The sequence below is a fragment of the Coptis chinensis genome, chromosome 4 (assembly GCF_015680905.1).
Source record: "Coptis chinensis isolate HL-2020 chromosome 4, ASM1568090v1, whole genome shotgun sequence".
Taxonomy (NCBI): Eukaryota; Viridiplantae; Streptophyta; class Magnoliopsida; order Ranunculales; family Ranunculaceae; genus Coptis; species Coptis chinensis.
In genome coordinates, this window is record NC_141459.1 from 103,239,065 (window position 1) to 103,253,417 (window position 14,353).

Sequence of the window (14,353 nt, forward strand, 5' to 3'; positions counted from 1 at the left end):
CCACCACATGGTGTTGTAAAACAAGTTCTGCGTCTCTAGGATGGTGTAGCTTGAAACTGTGGTCTCTGAGAAGTGAACTTATACAAGACTATTCAGCTATTGTAGACCGATACAAATGTAGAAATACCATATTTGAGATGCACGTGAATGGGGGTCATTGTTATAGATAAGAGTTGGCAAAGGGTTACGAGGAAATAAACTTCTCGTCCCCCTTATGCATATCCATGTAGCAAACAATTGAATTGGGAAAGGGTTATGAGGAAATAGACTTCTCGTCCCCCTTGGGGTAATTATGCATGTTAACAAAAAGGATGCAGTGCCAATATTGCTGAATTAGTAAACAACTTTCACATTTGATATCAAAAAGTTTAGTTTCAAGTTAACTTACAAGGAAAAAACACAGGTACAGGTTTGAGAGTATCTAAGCAGCTTATGTTCTAATGGAGTCTCGACCATCAATATTTCGGTACAGCAGAAAGGAGAAGAGTCTGTATGAGACGATAAGATTGATTTTCTCCTCACTGTTGCAACAAAGAAATAATAGAATAATAAAAAAAAGGGTTAACTAGTATTACCCCCCTACTAGATGAGCCAATTAGGATTTCCCCCAACTAGATGGAGAAATTAGGGTCTCCCCCCTTGGTTGACCGTGTTTTTTTGTGTGTGTACTCAGGGGGGAGACCCTAATTTCTCCATCTAGTTGGGGGAAATCTCAATTGGCTCATCTAGTAGGGGGGTAATACTAAAAGATCCTAAAAAAAAATAGAATCATAAAAACCTAGTATGTAGAATTACATTGTACCTTAGCAAATTTGGCAAGAAAGTTCATTAATTATAGAATAATATAAGAACCTCTAAAAGTTTAATATGGCCAAAAGAATAAAAATATCTAATCTGGAGGAACTCATAAACATCTGAGATCATTTCTTAGCAGAAACAAAGGAACAAGAGCTGTACATTGTAATATTCACTTGGATTAACTGATTTATATGCTATCTTCTTTATTGGAATTTGAGATATCAACAGCTTTGTAGTTTGACCTTACATGCTGCAAAAATAAAGAACTTCAAAATCAACTGCGTATATAGCTAACAAAGCAATAACAAATGACACTTCAAGAGAAGAAGAATAACAAGTAGGCGGAACCGTAACTTTGGAATGATAATTGGTAACCATTAAAAAGTTGGGAGCGTATTGTATAACAAGGATGGTGTAGCTTGATATACAAGTAAACTTCGGATAAACATATGTAGAAGGATATACCTCTAGCAGAGTGATATAATAGAAGTCCTCCATATGCTGCATAAGCGCACTTCCATCTCTAATAGAACGAAAGATATTTATCTCTGTCTGCAAAATCTTTTCAAGTAGTTCCTTTTCTCCTTTCATCTGTTCAAAATGTTCACATATTAAATTTAAGTCAGAATTTGCGCAGGTTCATCTTTTCCCTTTGGCCATTTGGTATGTCTGTTAATATTTCTTTTAGGGATAGGTTGAGTAATGGTTGTGCTAAAGAATACGAATTAATATTCTGAAGCAAGAAACATGTTGCAAAGGTTGAGAAGCATACGAATTCGCCAACAAGAACGTCTGGTGTGTATTCGGCAATCACATCTCCATGGTAGCCATCTCCCAAGAGCTCCATATTTTCCTGAGATGTGAAGCTTCTAACATATGAATGACTGTTATATCTTGAGAAGTGCAATAACTAATAATAGGTACTTATAGTTGACCAGTTGAGAGCCACCAAGAACTGTGGCTTTTGAGATTGGTTACAAAACAATATGAGTAACTAATACACGGATCAACGACAATATAGATTGAAACATGAATACCATTAACGACAATACAGAACCATTGAAGATAGATAACTTATAGACTACCTAAAGTTCAGAGCGTCGAATGAGCTTCCATATTGGAAACAAATATATGTTTACACTTATTTGCATATGAATATGAATATATGATTAAGTTCAATACACTAGAACTTGCTAGCTTCCCATGAATTAAAATATAAAGGTGAATGGTGAGTCAGTTGCCATTCATTGTCATTCATAGATACTGAAGTAGTAAGAAGAAGAAAGTTTTGAAGCATAAAGACATTCTCCGTTTTACTAAGTGGTGGCACACGCATATGGAAGAAAGATATACTAAGTGTTATATTCCTTTTTTTTTTTTTGGTGAAAGTGTTATATTCCAACAAACATGAGCCAAACATGTTATCCCTAGAGTTGGTGTATGAATGTCATTGGGTAACTGGCTTCCATTCTTACAAAGTATACATGTACACAGAAACAGAGTTCAACCAAATGTATATAATAAGACAATCCCATTGATAGAACAATAATTTCATTCACCATTTATAACTCTCTTCAATCCTAACCAGTTTATTATTCCATTCTTCTTCTTCCTTCACCATTTCTTACTAGTTTACTTATCATTGTGTTGTTTATACTCTCCTAGCATTACCATTGACACATAGGATATGCATAGAGAAGGGAATATATTACAGAATATTAGGATGTTATTAGAATATTAGGTAGAATGATAGAGGTGGTTGATGATACAAAAAATTTATCAGCCTTTTAACCAATTACTCACCAACGCACCCTGTAGATCTCCAGTTGCAAGATAAACCGGTTGCGCAACATGGCAATAGCCCATCAATCGAGGGACTGTAGGGATAATATCCCGGTGGTTGACGATTCTCCAGCTATCTTTAACTTTCTGCAAAGTGGCGACAGAAAATAAGTTTTGATGTGCATGCAATAAAAGTCGACATTGTTAAATGCGATGCAATTGCAAACTGATATTAAGAGCAGATGCAAGAAAAAGTAAAGTACCACATCTAAACTGTTGTATTTATCATTATATATCACTGTCAAATATATTCAAGGAACACATAAAGGTTCATGGAAATCCATTAGTAACCTAAGAACTGGTACGAATTTGAGTCAATCAAAGATATTCTACTTTGTGACTGTTGTACAGATATCCAGATAAATAGGAAAAGATTGTAGATAAGTATCTTGCTGACTAACATGTTAAGAGCCAATATTCATACCTCATTATAGAGGTCAACAAATCTTTTGTTCCCAACTCTTGGAGAACCAAAGTTATACATCGTCACTGAAACTGCGTCATTCCTAAAGATAGACAATGAAGCAAAATATTAAAATGTTACCACAAGAGTTAGAATATACATGTGAGATAGTGATATAGGGAGAAACCATTCCTGTTATTATGTAAATGAGAAAACTACTACAACTCCCATGAATCATATCATGTATTGATGTTATACGCTGAATATGCTTCACATGACATGTAAAAGACTAACATTCTCTTCTCTATATACCAAACTTTTCACCAAATTTAAGTGTTAACTCAGTTGTTCAACAGTACTTACTCAAAAGAACTACATAACTCATGCTCAAACATATTCACGAGATAGATACTAACACCAATACCAGATACCGCATGTGCATTACCTATTTTCATGTTCTGTTGCAGTTGCAATTATACTACATATTTAAGCATACAAATAATATTGACGTTTGAGATAGAATACTACTATCAGCATACATTTCCTTGAAGTTAAAACATGAAGGTACGTTTCCCTTTATTTTCTTTTTCTTTTTCATGATTGTTGCCTCTACTGGTGTTTATCTTCATGCATCTAAGATAGTTATATTCTTTCATGAACCCACTGCCCTCCATTACCTATATATTGACATTATCGACATGGCTAGTTAACAAGATACTATTACCACAAAAACCAAAGGTAGAAAAGGGAGGGGGTGGGTATAAGAAATTTTATAGCATTTATGCAAATGTGTGTAGTATTTATAAAAGTAACAATGCCAACAATTTCAATTGTGACATTTGGGGCAGGCCACACCTGAAACACATGTAAAAGCATGTATATTATTATCCTTCATTAGGTGGTGCAAAAGGATCCTAGCTAACATAGATATGCTCATTGTCAGTATTGATTGAATTGCAGAAAGAAAACGTTCCTAAAATGCTGATGGGTAATATAGACATGCTCATTGTCTGTATTATTGAATTGCAGAAAGAAAATGTTCCTAAAATGCTTATGGCGAACAACAATCTTCATATAAATTAAGAAAATAAAACAAAATAGCATATTATGGAAATGATGCAGCTTAATGCTTTTTTATGTACTTAATAATCTTCTTATCTTCACAAAATCTGCATATATATATATATAAAACCTGTACATAAATAACATAAACTTTATAAATATGATTGAATAACAGTGTAAAAACTACATACGATTAAAAAGAAGAAATAGATAGAACTAACTTTGCCATTTGACTGGATGAAAGTTCAAGAGTAAGAAGAGTGGCTAGAGCACCACCTAAACTATGACCAGTCGCATAAATATGCCACTTATCCATGACATTGACTCCGTCGTCTCTGCAATAACACACAACTTACTTTTACCAAACAAGAACAAAATCATATATCATGAACGGAATTAATAAGCATAGGTTTAGTAAAACCTCAATAAAATATATTTTTTTTTTAGGGCGTCGCTCATGTCAGTCTTATATTTAGCTAAATACAGTAAGCATTATTTTCTCAAAACTTCTTATCCACATGGTATCAAGAACTAGGTTCTGAACCCGATTTCCCCCATCACCTCTCTCTATCTCTCAAGCTTCTTCATTCTCGTCCCTCTCTCTCGTTGTTGTTTTCACATATGCCACTATTTCCCTCCCATCTTTCTTCTACAGCAACCCCTCTCCTTCTCTATCTCTGTTTTGTGATCCCTCCCCTAGCTCAATCTTTCTTAGTTTTTCTGATTCCGCCTTTCTCCAGTTGCGGTTTAAAAGTCATGCATATGAACTGTATGACAAAACTCCAGGAGAGCCAACAACCCGTTTCTATGGCTTCCAGCAGCACCCTCTCCTCAACCTATAATAGCTCAGTGCCTCAGTGGATCCACCCTCTCCTCAACTCTCCATCTATGCTGGAAACCTCTTATCAGCACCAAATGTTGACCACTTTATGAAATTATCTGGTGACAAGTACATCACTTGGATGCGTCATATGGAGCCATTTCTCTACGGTTGTGACTTCATGAATATTTTGGCGCTTCTCATCCTCACCACCTCACACCGTTTCTGGTCCTACCAAGGGTACCACCATAACTAACCCTGCCAAAATGCAATGGTTTTAGATAGATCAAATGATCATTACCTACATTACCTCTACTTTGACCTAGAGTATGTTGTCTCTCCTAGATGATGTCTCTGCATCACAAACTACTTGGGAATCACTCCTGCGCCATTTTGCTCAGTAGCCACAACAAATGTGGCTAATAAGAAACTCCAGCTTTACTCCCTCGCTCGTGGTGCATGCAACAGGCAAAGACTCTTAGTGACTTATTGGCAGCAATTGGTCGTCTGGTTCACAACAACGAACTGGATCCCGATATCTTGCCTGGCTTAGGACCATATTCTGACAACATTGTGAGTACTATTCCCCGAGTTGGGGTTCTACCTGATTATGAGTATCTTAGGAGGCTTTCTCAATATGAGACTCAGAGTCAGATTTAGGTTTCCTTCCTAATAAAATTATAAATTCATTGGTTTCGAAACGAACACAAAAAATGGTGATTAGATTTAAAAGCTCAACTTTCTAAGTGACCTTCATTTCCAAAGAAAAACAGATCTCCCACACTTTAACTTAAAAAGGTCTTACATGTCAGTCTTTTAGCAGATTTAATGTGAATGAGAAAATAAAGTGATTTATGAATATTCAAATACTGTCGGGTGATAGCACAAAACACAAATATGCGCAAGTTATGACAAACATCCAATATTTCTCTGTATTTACCTACTGTGATTTTCAGTTGCGCAAGAACAAGAATTCCACTGACTACAGAAGTAAGGCGATGCTTTTCTTTGGGCCAGGAGTAAAAGGTTTCACTGTATCATAATTAGGGGAATGATATGTGAAAACTGAAAAGGAAAGACTTCAATGAGTTCTACAAATCGGATGGTGTTACCATAAACCCCAAAGTTTCGAGGCCAAATTCCATCAGCTAAGTTTGAATTTATGGCAAGAAGTTGTCTTTCAAGTAAATTTGAATGTTTTAGGATGTCGATTATACTCAGGAGTTTAGTTTCCTTTGCTTAAACATTAACCTATTAAAGGATTTTCATTCATGGAACATCTTTGGAGATTGACTTTTGTCCTTGCCATTGCCAGAGTAGGGGAAAATGTGATGTTGTGATTATATGTGTTGTTATTCGTCTAATGCCCTGAATCTAAATACCATATCCATTTTTGACACACAGCGAAACGTGCTTTTAATGTGATTCAAACGAATATCATGTAGACATATGACTTGCAAAACAAGTTAATAGTACAACCACTGGAATGAGTGTATGTAGCATAAATTATACTTACAAATAACCGATTGACAATTTAATGAGAGACATGAGCCTCGTCCTGACTGAGTCATATGCGCTTAAGAAACCACTATGAACCTGACAAAAGCACCATATAGTACATTTTGATACACAAACAAAATTACTTGTTTAACCAGCATTTAAACTTAGGTAAATTCCATTGACAGTGCGGGACTTACTTGAATTTCTTGCTTGAAATCACCACCTACCCTCTCAGGATTTAGCCTATATAATTGACAAATTTGACAGTCAACAATAGTAAGAGAAGAGCACGGGAAAAAAGGGAAGTGAAAAATTATGTTCTGATTTCCAAATGACACAGTGCGAAGCTAAGTTAAAGACTTTTAGTAGAAAGAGGAAATTACTTATGACTCTGAAACTTTATCTGAAGATAGTGAAACATCCCCAATAGTTTAGCTAGTGAAGAAAATATCACCATAATAATAATAATAATAATAATAATTTTTAATAATTTTTCTACTTACAGACACCCTCAATTTTTGTTCAAAGGACAAAACAACCTTATTCTTTACTAAAAGCTGTTCAAATTAAAAAGAAATCATAATTTTTTTTAAAAAAAACAAAAAAATAAGTAAATAAGTGCTTTATGCCATTGAGGCGTGATTGAGGCTCAGGTCTCAATCACCTCTGAGGCACAACTTCCTCTAGGAGGCTAGCGACTTGAGGCTCTTACGCGTTTGTTAAAAAGCTGAATGCAAGACTTTATTTACTTAACGATGAATAAATCAAATAAATTTCTTCTTAAAGTTGTCTTATTCCAGTAATTGATATAAATCTTGAATCAACTCAGTTACGTAACATAGTCAGGATTTCTAACATAAGCTGAAGTCATAACCATCTCAAATTTCTGTTTGATCGCATTACTTATAGACCAAAAAATGAGGTAGAAAAATGTCACGTGCATTGATAGTTGATACAAGGTCTAATTGTAAATTGAGCTAATGTCTAGATGATGCAAGAAAAGTTTCTATTTTCACCCACTGGCATATCTAATAAATAATGATAAGAAATCTTTTATGATTAAACCCATTTTGTCTTCGTCAGATCTTTCGAAATTGCAGGTTCTTTGTCCAGGATCTATAGTTGTTGAAATAGAGAGAGGCAGAATGGCAGATGTTTCATTTACAAACACCTAGAAGTTAAAGATGCTATAGATAGAAGAACCTGGGAAATGTCCCATAAATAAAAGAGCTCTAACACAGTTTATCTAAAGGAAAAATGTTAATTCTAAAGTAAAGAGCTTACCCTGCAGGAACTAGCATTAGATCAGTTAGTAAATCCTTCCATCTTGACTGCAACAAAAAATAAAAATACAAAAATAAAATCATAACTGGGGCAATCAAAGGGCAACTAAATGACCAACTACACCCTAGGTTCAACCAGAAAACCAACACACTTGTTCAGTTCCTCTGAAAGCAACGACTAATCTTCTCCTCAAGGTATCACGCCATATAGCCACCTGCAGTTGTTTTGTATTTTTTCATTAGCATAATGTAAGATTTTGCATATGCAGATTATTCTTAGATGAAATCTAAAACAATTCATGAGACCGAATCTTTTTGTCTCCAAATCTAGAGAACTACGAGAACGAGATCCTTCCAAACTAAACCTGATTGTGCAACATTGGCCTATACTTAAGGACTCAGGATTCAACCTTACCTGAGTATCAGTAGATGTATTTTCGAGGAAACATATCTTCTCGAATTCAGATTTGATGAAACTAGGATGCCCCAATGATGTAGCTAGCATGGCCCAAGCCTCCATTGCACTTTCTGCACTTGAAAACAGTGCCTTTGTGTCATCTGCTTTTCTTTGTTCAAATGAGGATCCATCCAAATTGCTAGAATCCCTTTCACTTGTAGAACATCCAGAAATACCATCAATGGCTTTGGTAGAGCTTTCCTCAATCTCATTATTTCTCACTGAGCTCCCGTCCTTGTTTTGTTGAGAAAATGTAGTGCCGAAAACCATCACTGCTCCTAGAATCGAATCTGTCTGCCGTAATATATCAAATGACAACTTTCTAATATCTGGAGAGGAAGAGGGACCTGTTTCAACTGTAGATGATTGGACACCTTTAACATCAATACCCTGATTTCCAGGTGTCGCAAGCCCAGACTCAACATACTTTGCTTCTGCAATCTCTTTGCACTGTAAACCAATTTTGTTTAACATATCAAATCCATCAAATTTTATTTTGTCAAGAACAGGAAAACCAAGCTTCGGAACAACATTCTGATTGATAAGGTCCGTAACATTCTTCCACATATCAGATTGCATAGATTCATCAAATTGTATCTCTAGGAAACTGCCGCTTCCATCACTTTCAGCACTGTCCTCAGTGACATATTCAAAGACATTGTTGCTTTTATTCACTTCTGCACTATTCTCCAATTCTAAAGGCAATTCTGAATCATCAACTGCACTCAGAGACTTTCCAAAGTCTTCAGGACAACTTTGCACCACTATTGGCACATCTGAACCACTGCTTTGATCTGTGGAATTCTCCCCAGAATGTCCCTCCTTGTCATCTGAATGATTCAATGATCTTAACTGTCCAAATGCATATTGCACAAACTGTTGTGCTTTTACTGTATCAGAGCCAAAAAACTTGCTGAATGTAGACTCCAAACTTTTATTTGCAAGAAAGTCTGAGATGTAAGGTATTTTCCACCCAGTTTCCCTTTCATCCACTTCATCAAAGCTTCTATACTTAACCTGAAAAAATATCACCAGCAACAGTGAAACATATTTCACAATTGAGACATTATTAATTATTTATCTGGTTAGTTTTGATGACTTCGTGTGTTTGGAAAGACGAAAGCAAAGTAATGAATTTCTATATTGGTGTTGTTTTCATTTTTTTTTGTTTTTGTTTTTTGATTGATTGAGAGAGAAATGGAGATTCCAGTAGAAAAGATGGATTAAAAAGTTTTATGACTTTGAACTTGCAGACACCACAAGAATATCCAACTTGCAGACAACAAATTTGACTTGGGCATAATGATGCGCAAAAACGTCCTTTAACATGCCCAAGGACGTGGACACCTGTCCAAATGGTAAAAGTACTAAAATAGGGGTTTGATCTTTTTCATCTGTTTTCAAAATAGGAGTATTGTTTTTATAAAGCTATTGGCGCTGTCCTTCTTGTAACTTGTAAGGTTCCGATTCCAGGGTTTTATCTGCCCCATTCTCTAAGATTCTAATCAACAACGAATATAAATGAAAAGAGAACAATACAAACAATGTGATATCATTACTGATGACATAAGAGAAGTTGAAAACTTCACAAGAAGAAACTATGGACTAAAATATATTTTGATTTGCTGTTCAGAAAGGGCTATCCGTGCAACTTGTAGCGTGCTTGTCCCCGACTACTTTTGTATGATTTTTTGTTTTGGATATTCAATAAAAATATATTTTTATTCAAAAAAAAAAAAAAAGACACAAACACACAATGGATTTCAGTGACCAAGTGAAGACCATATACCTCAAGATGTATTCTTCCACCACCTCCCAGACCTTCCAGTTCCAACACCAACTCACGCAAGTTACCTAGATCCACAAATTTATGTCACTTTATCACTGAATGTCATATAGTTTGCAGTAAACTGTTTACAGTACACAAAGATTCTATACACTGTGTAATCCTCAGGTCTGGAAGAGTCAAAAGTTACAATTAAGTAGAAGATTTGGTTTATTTGGTGGTAAGGTATTGTAAAGCTAAAGAAGCAGTGGGAAATATAAGAATAGGAAGAAGAAAGCCCCTTCTATGCTCCTTAAAGGACTAACAATGGCAAAGAATACAATTAAGTAGGACTAATATATCCTTCATAAGAAAGTTCATTTATCCTGATCAAAGATGAGCTCTCACCATCACATAATGATTCCAGACTGAGCACTGCATTACCCATACGTTTATGTGGAGTCACAAGGTTTGCATCCCAAGCTGCAACCTGATGTTTGAAATATCATGTACCAAAAGGTTACGACAAATCGTTAATCACACTCACCAGCCAAAATCAGGATCAATTACTTCCAATTTTTTTCCACTTCTAGTCATAATAAAAGTTTATCCAGGAACACACAGTTGGACACTCTTGAAGATCTGACCGACTGGACCAGACACAATTCACCAATACTAAAAATTGAAAAACCACGATAAAAATATTAAGGAACCGCTGATCGTTTCATCATCAAAGACTGGAAACTAAACATGATTTTAAGCATGTGGACCCAATAGTAGATGCCAAGAACTTAAGTTTGAATGTGATTTACTGTCCTCTAAGCTGGTATAGTCTTTAGCCTTAAGAGTATATATATGTATTTCTTAAGTACTTGGTAATATAGCCCAAGATAACTTCTCCGAGTACTTCCTAAAATACTGGTCTAAAAGATTTGGTAACAGAAAAATACAAACTGCAAGAAAGAAGAAAGATACTAAAAAGATTTCGGAGTAGAGATACGAATATAAAGTTCAATATTCAAATTGAGGAAAAAAATACTAAAATTCATTAAGGAAGATCCAACAAACCTGAAGACTTTTTGTGGTAGGTATCTTGATATTTAAAGTAAATTCTTCATCCCATGTGGGGTCTTTTTTCCTGCCATGATCAAAATATTCATACAAAATCATGCAAAGACTGTTGAGAACATGAGAAAAACATAACTGATACTTCAAACATTCAGTACAGTTATTGAACTTGCTTCTTGAAAGCCATATGGTACCATAGTTATCAATTTTAGATACTAGAACCAATAAATAATAAGCATGTAATAAAATAATTGCAGTAACTTACGCCCATTTGACATTGCTTTTGACAACTTGTCCATCTAATTGCATTATCACATATGGATCACTTGTTCCCTGGAAACCCCACCTTTAGATGAGAACTTAATCATCAGATTGATAAGTCACTTGCAAAACTAAACTCGATTTCATAGGAAGTCACATGGCATGCAAAGTTGAAAACAGTTTTGCGGAAAGCAACTGACTGAGATAGAGAAAGACATGTAGGACCAGTGTAGTCAAGGCATTAAGGCGCATCACTCTCTTTGTGCCTTTGGCGCAAGGTGCGGTGCGGCGTGTGCCCTTATTGAAGTGAGGTGTGCAGTAATTAAAATAAATAAATAAAATATGATATGATATGAATTATCACTGATTTGCATAGCTAAACAATAAAATCAATTCTATAAGATTGTAAACATATCAACCATGGAGCAACACCCGTAAAAATCACGAATCGTTTAGGTAGTAATCACTTAAAAGAAAAAATGTAAGCAACAATTAAATAGCAAAATGAAAATTGTATCTCTCAATACAATCTAGCTCAACTTCGATCAATAAACTAAAGGAGCAAACTAATTGAACTGAGCTAAATGGACCTCACGAAATAAAATACATGATTCAAATTTTGGAAACCCATAAGAACTTCATTTAATTCTTCTTTGTGTCTTTCTCTCAATCCATTCAACTTAACAAAAACTTGTAAAAATCCAAGTATAGAGTGTACCCTAATATAAAACTTATAAAAATTGAATGATTTCTTGTACCATTCCACTATTGGATCGAGTGTAGATGTGTCACATATAGCCAAAAGTGTACAAAAAGTAAGAAAAACTGCAAATGATAATAAGGCGCGCTCCTTGTGCACCTCAACAAAAGGCACGCGCCTTATGTGTGTACCCGCACCTTGCTTGAGGCGAGGCACTAAAGGTGCGTCTCGCGCCTTAGGCACGCGCCTCTTTGCACTTGACTATACACTGTGTAGGACCTCTAACACATTCAAAACCAAAAATTCAAAATCTTAAAAAACACACACACAAATAACAGCCAAAAAGGTAGAAGTAGCCCCACACTTTGCCGAATATTTGTGAGCCAATAAAATCAATTGATTTGACTGTACTGTTCAAGAACAAAATTAGACTGAACCAAAACAGAATCATGACAAACACTTCCATCCCAATTTCACTATATATGAGAGTTCCTTGGAAGATTAAAATGAATACTAAGGCATGTGTTTCTTAAGGGACTAATCCAAATATAATTACAAGTGAGGCATTTTGAGAAATACCCAAACCTCTCAACTAGGGCGTTAAAGTAGGGATATATCAGCACTAGAATGGAGCAGGTCGTCATAGTATGGTATCAAAACCGAGGATGGTTCATCCTAAAAGATGGAGGAACTGCAATACGCTGATACACCAAGTGGTTTCCAGTAGGTTATTCTGAAGGCGCCAAACCTAAAAGGTGGAGATTGTTCTTAGGAGTTTAGTCCTTCATCATTACATGTCCACCAAGAGTTAGGTTTCTCAGATGTTGTCACAAAGTGGTTTCTTAGCATTACGGATCCTACAGCTAGTGGTTAAACATTCAATACTCGTTATGAAAAGTAAACCCAAAATTTTCCATAGGTCCTTCATCTGGTAAACTTATCATGCAGTTCAACTACAAACGGAGAATTATCAGAAAAAAAACTAATTATATATAGAAGTCACATATGATAGAATATATTGATTAGCAACCAAATTAACCGGAAAAGCTAACAATCATATATTGCAGTTGTTCAGATAGCATACCCAGGGATCCATGGCAGGAAGATCAACCCCTTTTCTTAATTTTATTAACAACTGCCCATCATACACCTCGCGTAGAAATAACCTACAGACACAAGTATCCAAACATAAATTAATTATGCACATTTCAAACTTTAATTAATATCACATAATTTTCCTTCAACGATTCAGACGAAAAATGGAAAAATCAACTAGCCATTTGTATAGCAAGTTCACAGTATATGACCATACTGAGAGTAGGTCACACTACTGACTACTTAATTCTAATCCAATTCTTCATAGAATACACAATTACATGCTTATTTAAATAGTATTCCATGAAATATAGGCAACATTAAATTACATACTCAGATAGATACACTGTTTGACAATCTGCTGAATTAAATTCCCTGGTTCCCACATTTTCCTACACACAAAAATAAAAAGACACATCATTCAATTAGAATAAAAGGAATCAAGTAGTTAACTTTCAAAGTTTCAATTCAAAATAGAAATAGAAACTTACAGGTGGACTCGAATACGCTTCGAAAGAGAAACCAGCAAGAATAACAGCAAGATTAATATCAAAAGAAGCTCTTTCTTCCCCAACAATAATCTCTTTCTCATCCTTATTAACATCAACAGATTCTAACTGTTCTTGAAATGAATTATTTGTTTTACAGAAACAACAAAGACTGTAACTTGAATTTGAAACACTAACAAGTTTCTGTTTGAAAAAAAAGAGCTTGGAACTTGGAGACAAAGTTTTGAAGTTTTGAATGTGAATGAGTTTTTGTGAAGAAGAGAAGGAGAAATGAGGATGGTTATAAAGGTGAAGACGAAAAGGGTTTGATAGAGAAGAAACCATGAGTGAATTGAGTGGCAAGTTATGTAAATTTGAACAAGATAAGGAGTAGAAAGAAGAGTGTGTCAGTATTTGTAGCCGTTGTCTCTTTCTTTCTCTCGTACTTTACATAACTGATAACTGTCTTGAAAATAGAAGTTGCTAGAAACGCGGGTAAGTTCTTTGGGCTTGGGCCTGTATATACAAACCTAGTCTATCCAGGCCCACGTAATTTGTTTGAAGTTGGAAATTTGCAATTGATGAAGGTGAACCGTGAATGTAGCCAGTATACTGCATAGCAATGGGGGCGTGAGCGGAGTATTGGAAAGGTGTGGAGAGTGGAGAGTAGAGAGAGAGAGGGAGAGATTGAAAGGGCGTGGAGAGTGGAGAGGGAGACGAAGAGAAGAGATAAGGACAAACAGAAACCTAACCATATGACATTTTGGCCACATACCCTCTATGGGCCAGAACGTTCGCTCCACTCACTTGA

At 35.5% G+C, this 14,353-nt stretch overlaps 1 protein-coding gene across 7 annotated transcripts; it reads right to left on the reverse strand.

Moving 5' to 3' along the window:
• Positions 1 to 329: 329 nt before the first annotated feature.
• LOC147506464 (putative triglyceride lipase) lies at positions 330 to 14,002 on the reverse strand. Of its 7 annotated transcripts, none has more exons than XR_015193764.1 (18): positions 13,546 to 14,002; positions 13,388 to 13,446; positions 13,044 to 13,125; positions 11,264 to 11,331; positions 10,999 to 11,068; positions 10,339 to 10,420; positions 9,955 to 10,019; positions 8,124 to 9,182; positions 7,861 to 7,923; positions 7,710 to 7,756; positions 6,623 to 6,668; positions 6,442 to 6,521; positions 4,327 to 4,440; positions 3,065 to 3,146; positions 2,610 to 2,727; positions 1,571 to 1,651; positions 1,264 to 1,389; positions 330 to 521 (listed from the first exon to the last, which is right to left on the reverse strand). XR_015193764.1 is itself a non-coding variant. In XM_086558621.1 (18 exons), exons 1-18 carry the CDS (start codon positions 13,885 to 13,887, stop codon positions 519 to 521), a joined length of 2,595 nt encoding a protein of 864 aa, XP_086414747.1. In that variant the 5' UTR covers positions 13,888 to 14,001; the 3' UTR covers positions 330 to 518. The 7 variants fall into 7 exon arrangements, 4 of the variants coding, with proteins under 4 accessions (XP_086414747.1, XP_086414746.1, XP_086414749.1 ...); XM_086558621.1 differs by having other exon boundaries at positions 2,602 to 2,727; positions 13,546 to 14,001; XR_015193763.1 differs by lacking the exon at positions 330 to 521 and adding an exon at positions 812 to 1,048.
• Between the last annotated feature and the right edge of the window lie 351 nt (positions 14,003 to 14,353).